Below are 8,013 nucleotides of genomic sequence, written 5' to 3' on the forward strand. Positions count from 1 at the left end.
TGCCCTGATTCATCCTTCCCATTCCCGCATACCACTTCTGCCCCTGCAGCCTCAGGTCCCCTCCCTCCCAACAAAGTCTCTCTCCCCTGCCTGCCCCCCACCCACCCCTTACCTTAGTTCTACAATGGCAGGCTCTGTCAGCAGGGCTCCAGCCAGGCCTGGATCTTACCCCAGGCTGCAGCAAGGACAGAGCCTGTTGATGCGGAGCAAAGATAAGGAGGTATATGGCAGAGTGGGGACAGAGGGAGAAGCAGCACCTGGGGGAGACTGGGGGTTGCAGGGGAAGAGTGGCAGGGCATGCAGAGACAGTGGGGTGGGCAGCCAGCTGTTGCAGCTTTGGGAAGGGAAGCCTTGTCTTCTAATCAAGTAAATAAGGTATGTCGTATATATAGGACTAAGCCTGTAGAATAGAAAGGGGATGTTGTATATCACTGCTTTCTAGAGCACAGTTGGTTTGGACGTGTTAGTCATTGTCAGCACCTTTGCTGTGTCAGTTCTCTGAACACTTCCAGGCCCTAATGTTTGAAAGGCCAAATCTGAGTCTGCAACCAGGAGATGTGAAGCTGGACTCAGTGGCTCAGGCCATCCTAGCTAGTCTCTTAGGCAGGGGTGGGCAAAATACTGCCTGCAACTGGCCCGCCAAGTAACTTTATCCAGCCTGTGGCAGGTTCCTCAACCTTGCCTGGCCCAGACACAGGGGGCAGCCCAGGTTGTGGCACTTGCAGCCTGTCCTGCCACCCACAGGCATGCAGCAGGACTGGGCTGGTTCAGGGGCCAGACTATACTTCCCAGCAGCCCTGGGAGCAGCAGTTCCTTCTGGCTGCTGCCAGACTTAGCCCCACTACCTGGGCAACTCAGCCTGTCCACCCTATACCCACTGCCCGAGGACTATGGACAGAGTGGGCAGGTGGGGTCTCTGTGGAGACTGGCCAGGGACCCACATAGGCAGGGTGCGTTCAGCCAGGGGGATGAGATGGGATCACAGGCTGGGGAGTGGCATCCAAGAGTGGACCAGTGGAACTGTGGCAAGGGCCAGTATTGCAGGGTTTTGACAGTGCAGAGCCAGGGCCCAGGGCAGGCCATGATCTGCTGCCCACACATCCCTGCAACGGGTGCTGGTTCTGTGGGCAGGGGCATGCTGGGAGCGTATTGCGGCTCTGCTCTGGGCTCCAGTCTTGTACTGTCGCCACGTGCAATCCTGGCCCCAGCCCCCACCTGCCTGCCCTGCTTCCAGACATCACTCCCCACCTGCCCACAGCGCCATCCCATCCACCCGACTGAGTGCACCCTGCCCATGTGGATCTCACACTGGTCTCCATGGAGACCCCTGGATTGTCAGGTGGTGACAGTGTGGGGTCAGGCCCCAGGGCAGAGCCATGTAGAGAGTTTTGGTGACCTGTTTCAGCCCAGAGTGCAGGGAAGGAGGGTTGTGCTGACCCAGTGGGGTATAGGGGGTGCTGACTGGTCCATGTCAGCTTATTAAAACTCCACTAAGTGGCTCTCTAGCCCATATGGTTGCCCACTTCCTCTCTTGGTGTCAGGGAGAATACAGTTTTTAAACTGTGTGCTTACTTGCAAGCAGGTCTTCCAAGAAGGCCTTATCAGCCTTGATGTCCTTGTCATCCTCCTTGTTGCAGGTATCTTGCTGGAAGACCTTTAGGAAGGCCTGTTGCTGCTCAGCCTGCAGTAGGAGTGAGAGCCCTTGAGCAGCATCTCCAAGACACACATTCACCTGCATGAACTCTTCTTTAATATCACTGGCTTGAAAGAACTTCTGTAGCCATGTCTTCTGGCTGTACTTTGTCACCAGCTCTTGGGCCTTCTCCAAAGTCTTCAACAGTCCCTTCAGGGTCTTCTCTACTGGAGGGGAGATTTGTTGTGGATTCTGCACTTCGAGGGTCTTTATAGGTCTCATTAGGGTTTGAATGCGGTCCCTGAGGCGTTTGCACTGGGACTGACAGTACTTCACATGTTCACATTGGGTGTAGATGACCTGGGCTATGTTCAGGACCTTCTCTGCTATTTCCATATCTGAAATTAAGGGAATTTTTCCATCAGAAATATGGCACACACTGTGCTGGGAGTGAAAGCTGGCTTTTATTTTTCCTTTAACTCATTTATCTTAGTATGATAGGATTACCATAATTATCCTATCCTATCCTATCCTATTCTTGCCATGTGGGACAACCTCTCTGAATCTCTGCCTCACTGACTTAAGTGATGGATGAGCCTCTAAAAAAGGATGCAATTCATCCCTGTGAAGAAAGCTAAAACAAACTCCAGTTTTCTGCTTAAGTCTGACTTAAGCTCTCAGGATACCAGAAACTTGTATTGGCTTTGTGCACAGGGATGAGTTGCAACCCAGATTTGGAATTGGTGTTCATTTTGGATAATAATTTAGCTCCTTCTGGTAACTGAACCACCCAAACCGATTGAGTCCACTGTACGTGGCTGGGAGTTCCACTACAGCTGGCTCTCCCATGAGGTTTCCAGAGGTTCTGCTAACAACCAGGACAGCAACCATGCCTCAAATTCTATTTTACCTTTATTTCAGGGAGCTAGGCTGTAACCATGTTGGTCTAAACACAGAGGCAACTTTTTTGCAACTATTTGGTTGGTTTAATAAAAGATATTGCCTCTACCCAAAGAGTTCATTTTACCTTTATGCATCTAAGTGCTACCACACTTAGCACACTTACTACAGTTATTATTACAGTAACTATTCCCCATCTAAATTTAGACACCCGTGACACTTGCTGATATTTATGTGAATTTTAGATCTTATTGTTACCTGCATAACTAGACTTGTTCTTCTGAGTGTGCTTAGAAGGGATCCATTACAGGCACTTATTCACTGTTGTAATCCTATTCAATCTGGAAAAGCACACACTTCTGTGTAAGTCTTTAAAACTATTGGGGGGCGGGATCCTGAACACACCTCACCCTTTTTTGCTGTTCTGTGTGTGTCACTACATTCCTCCTAACAGATACTATGATCCCATAAGCAGTTCAGTCTGAATCACGATGATCACCATGTGAAAAAAGCAGACTGTGAGAGCCAGGTTAAAGGATTTTGAGATGCAGAGGCTGATGCTAATAAGGTGACTCTAGGAAGGAACAATGGTCACAGGTCACCACTCAGTTTCCCTGCTATTTACTCAATTGGTTGCTCGGGGCTGCAGGGGGGCAGTCAGGAAGGCCAAGGTGGAGATGGGACTGGGACTAGCTTCCCAGATCAAGGACAACAAGAAGTCCTTTTTTAAATACATAGGGGCCAAAAAGAAGGTACCAGGTAACGTGGGGCCCTGCAAGACATGCTAGGAAATTTGGTCATCACACCAAATGACAAAGCTACCTATTTAACGACTTCTTTGCCTTCGTTTTCCTGAGCAGGGACTGGATCAGCCCCCCCACCAGGTCCCCCTTAGATCCCAGGGAAGGTGCACCTAGGCCAAGGGTCAGTGAGGATCTTCCAGAGGGACTGGATGTATTCAAATCAGCTGGTCCAGACGATCTCCACCCCAGGGTGCTGAGGGAATTGGCTAAGGACCTCTGGCACAGCTTTACAAGCACTCGTGGTGCTCTGGTGTGGTGCCAGAGGACTGGAAGAGGGCCAGTGTGGTTCCCATCTTCAAAAAAGGGAGAAAGGAGGACCCAGGGAACTATAGGCCAGTTAGTCTTACCTTGATCCTGGGTAAGCTTTTTGAGAGAATTATTCTGGCACATATCCATGAGGGGCCAGCGGGGGAGACTATGCTTAGGGGCAACCAACACGGGTTCATTAGAGGCAGGTCCTGTCAGACCAACCTGGTGTCCTTCTATGACCAGGTCACCAAATCCTTAGATGTGGGGGTAGCAGTGGACATAGTTTTCCTAGACCTTAGGAAGGCCTTCGACACTGTCTCTCACCCCGTTCTCATTAAGAAACTGGGGGACTGTGGTGTCAACACCTACACAATCAAATGGGTCACCAACTGGCTGGAGGGCTGCACCCAGAGGGTGGTAGTGGATGGGTCATTTTCGACCTGGAGGGATGTGGGCAGTGGGGTCCCCCAGGTCTCGGTCCTTGGGCCCACGCTGTTCAACATCTTCATTGGGGGTAAAAAGCATCCTGTTCAGAATTGCAGATGACACTAAGATGTGAGGGGATGTGGGCATGCTAGAAGGGAAGAATAGGCTGCAATCAGACCTAGACAGGTTACAGGGGTGGCAGACAAGAATAGGATGGGACTCAACACTGACAAGTGCAAGGTGATGCACCTGGGGAGGAAGAACCAGCACCATACCTACAGGATGGGGAACTCCCTTCTCGTCAGTGCAGAAGCAGAAAAGGATCTTGGAGTCATCATTGATACCAGGATGAACATGGGCCGGCAGTGTGGGATGCGGTCAGGAAAGCCAACCACATCTTGTCGTGCATCCACAGATGCATCTCAAGCAGGTCCAAGGAGGTGATCCTCCCCCTCTATGTGGCACTGGTCAGGCCACATGAGGAGAGGCTACGAGACCTGAACCTGTTCAGCCTCCACAAGAGAAGGCTGAGGGGGGATCTAGTGGCCATTTACAAACTAGTCATGGGGGACCAGCAGGAACTGGGGGAGTCCCTGTTCCCCCGAGCACCGCCAGGAGTGACTAGAAATAATGGTCACAAGCTGGCAGAGGGTAGATTCAGACTAGACATCAGGAGGTGCTACTTCACAGTCAGGGAGGCTAGGATCTGGAACCAACTTCCAAGAGAAGTGGTGCTGGCTCCTAATCTGGGGGTCTTTAAGAGGAGGCTGGATGAACATCTTGCTGGGATCGTTTGACCCCAGTACTCTTTCCTGCCATGGCAGGGGGTCGGACTCGATGATCTGCTCAGGTCCCTTCCGACCCTACAAACCATGAAACTATGACATTCTAAGGAGCCTGGAAATAATCGGAAGAAAGAAGTTTCCCTGGCTGTCCCATCTAGTCCCAGCAGCCTGCCCAGCAACTTCATACTTTGTGTTCTGTCCAAGACAGATATTAAACAGACATGTTCTGAAACTGTAACCACTTTAATTTCCCTTCAAAGAGGATCCAGCCACTTTTCAGAGGAAGGCTCCTCCTCCTCTTAAGTGAAGAAATAAAATAGTCAAACTTACCTGATGTCTTGTGTTGCTATTCGCCTCCTACTCACCCCCTCTTGTACAGGATGATCTGAAAGTACAGCTGACTTTTCTGGAAACTCTGTCTGCTGTTCTTTCTAGCATCAGCCCCACCTCCCTGACACTGTGACGATTACGATTATGTAATTTTGCTAATACGTTTACTTCCTTTTCTTTTAACTGTTTCACTTTTGAGTCAAAAGAATTAAGACAGATCATGTTACTTTCTTTCTTTAAATAATCAATACCGTAGAAGGAAAGTGAAAGTATTCAAATGCCTAGCTAGTGGTCAAGATGACATTACTCTATAAGAGAGTCCCGCCTCCCACCCCTGCTTTTTTATAAGATGCAACACATTCTGCTTTTGCTTAGAATCTTACTAAACTTTAAATCTTAGAAGATAAGATTCTCCAGACCAGCAGAAGACCCCTCAGCTCAAGTGTCAAATAAGAAAAGTTGGGCAAAGAATGATTTCAAATTGCTTTTGTGCCCCCAGTTTTGTGGTTACTAGCTACTGCAACCATCACCACTATATGCTGGAGCAGCTCTATTTCTGCTATAACCACATCAGCTGCTAACTTTCTGTTGGGACTGTTCCAGCAGCAGGGATGTTCCCAACACTCTCCTTTCCCCCTGCCTAGCCGTGGCTCCTGTGTTGGGAGGGAGCACAGGAGAAGGGGAGTTTCTGAAGATCCATCTGCAGCCTGAAAATTCATATTAATGAATGGTCAGATCCATTTAGGCCTGCTTGTCCCATCACAGCGAGCTCAGTCCAGCAATGAGGGGTAAAAGGCATAACCTAAACTTAATGTTAGTTGGCTCATATGGACTTTTAGGTGTAGCGCAAAAATCTTGATCATGACGTTGATCCCCTTACTCATGGTGGGTAGCACCTCGTTACACAAGTAATGCTTTGGACTTCAGTAGCACTATTTGTGGGAGCTTCACACAGACTTGCACACCCTGAATACCGAGCTCTGGGGTGGGAGTGGTGTGGTTGCTGGTAAAACAGGTGCAAAACAGGTGCATTTAAATAAGCTGTCCCAGCCCCACCATTCCCCTCCCCCCCCCAGGACATCAATATTCACAATTTGTTGCTAGCAGACCTGGCACTTCTCTAAAGCTGTGCTGAGTGTTGCCCATGGAAAGAGTGCTTGAACCACCTTTTAAAAAGTGAAAGCATGGAACCAGCCAGGTCTCGGTGGTAAATTGGATTTTCAAAAGCACCTAAATGTACCATCACTGAGAGAAGGCAGATCTGGGATTTTAAAAAGGGAGTGTGGCCAGGTGAGACTGGTACTGCAGCTTTACCTTGGGCTGGGGGGGGAAATAGGATGGTGAGATGCACCTGCTCTCCTCCAGCCCACAGAGGACACCTGGGAGGGTATGGGAAGGGGGCAGATGCAGGAAGGGGAGGCTCATCTGCTGTGCTGCTGTCCCCAGCCAAGCTTGGCACCCTACTCAGCTGCTGCCCACAGTTGCCAGCTGCAGTGGGGCAGGAGCAGCCCTAGAGCTCCCTCTGTGACTAGGTCAGCCAGGGACAGCGGCAACAATGAGTGGCAAGTTCCCCCTTTGTGCACCTGCCTGGGGGCTCCAGCTGCAGGGAGCAGCTTCATGGGGTACCAGGCTTGGCCAGGAATGGCAGTGGCATACAGGTCCCTGCTCAACCCTGCCAGTGCAGAGGCTATAGCTACAGCAAGCAGCTGTGTGGGATGCCAGGCTCAGCTGTGAAAGGTGGTGGCAGCAGGTTTCCCCACTGACCAGAGGGCTCTGGCTGTGGGAAGCAGCTACACAAGATGCTGGGGTCAGTGAGAGACAGCAGAAGCAGCAGCAGAAGGTGGGTAGCTGTGCACTCCCCTGTGGATCTGCCACTGGGGATACACATTTTGAAAGTGACATTATGGCTTGCAGACTAAAGCAGGGGCCTGGATTCTATTTCAGGCTTTCTGACCTTGGGTCACTTCCTCTCTCTATTTTCTCATGTTTTGCCAGTCTCAGGCTTCTGGATCACCAGCTCTCTTAGCATCTGTGTATAGCTCAATTTCACTTAATGCTTTCTATAGGAGTTACTGTAATACTTCCAGTAAAAGGAATACTGGACCCAAGTTAGAGGTTCCCAAGCTTTTTAGACTGACAAAATATTTAATAGATTTCACAGATATTGTCTGTCCTCAACATTTCTTATGGACAACAAGGCAGCTTTAGCATCAAACTTGCCACGAGTTGGCTCTTCTTTGCCCTGCCCTATGGTTACATTTTATTCTGAGACAAAAATAGGGTTTCAAGCCACTTTAGAGGAAAATTACACATTTCCTCAGCAGACAGGGAAGATACAGCTGGGTGAAAGAAATGGTAACATTTTCTAAGCAGTGGCTATACTGGAGATGATTTATCAAGAAAAGAAGAGACCTGTAGGAAGATCAACTCCTGATCCCCTGGTTTCTCCTGAGCAGCCCTGAGAGCCAGTCATTCCTACGCTGTCACTGTGTAGACGCTCTGCAGCCCACAGAGTGATGCCATTGCTCCATATAGTTTTATTCAGCAAACCTCAAGTCTTGCCATGCTTTGGCTGCAAGACAAGACACCGACATTCTAAGAAAGGTCATAGGCGCTGCTGAGTAATCAGAACATGGCCACAGTATGTTGTGAGGGTTCAACCTTCTCTTTCAGAGACGAAGTAGTAGTAAGTAAGTCTCGGGTGGTTGTATAACCATCCTTCCACCCAAGTTTCAGGTGGAAATGGAACAGCAACTGTTGAAGGGGGAACTTGAGACCTGTAAAAACTGATCATCTGCTTTGGTGGGTGAGGAGGAGGTACTTTCCTGGCAGCAGCATAGGAACAGGAAGTGATAATACAGTAGCAGTAAAGATTGAGGCATCCATC

General features: G+C 49.6%; 1 protein-coding gene across 2 annotated transcripts in view; it reads right to left on the bottom strand.

The window, feature by feature from the left end:
- MLKL (mixed lineage kinase domain like pseudokinase) overlaps positions 1 to 5,248 on the bottom strand; it is a 31,376-nt gene extending 26,128 nt beyond the window's left edge. The window contains exons 1-2 of one of the 2 annotated variants that reach the window (XM_019535614.1): positions 5,127 to 5,248; positions 1,573 to 2,031 (exon numbers count right to left, since the gene is read on the bottom strand). In XM_019535614.1, the coding sequence (XP_019391159.1) occupies positions 1,573 to 2,029 (457 nt within the window). In that variant the 5' untranslated portion in view covers positions 2,030 to 2,031; positions 5,127 to 5,248. The remainder of the gene's footprint in view (positions 1 to 1,572; positions 2,032 to 5,126) is intronic. The other variant, XM_019535613.1, reaches the window with a different exon arrangement.
- Between the last annotated feature and the right edge of the window lie 2,765 nt (positions 5,249 to 8,013).

The sequence above is a fragment of the Crocodylus porosus genome, unplaced genomic scaffold (assembly GCF_001723895.1).
Source record: "Crocodylus porosus isolate Cpor-Errol unplaced genomic scaffold, CroPor_comp1, whole genome shotgun sequence".
NCBI lineage: Eukaryota > Metazoa > Chordata > Crocodylia > Crocodylidae > Crocodylus > Crocodylus porosus.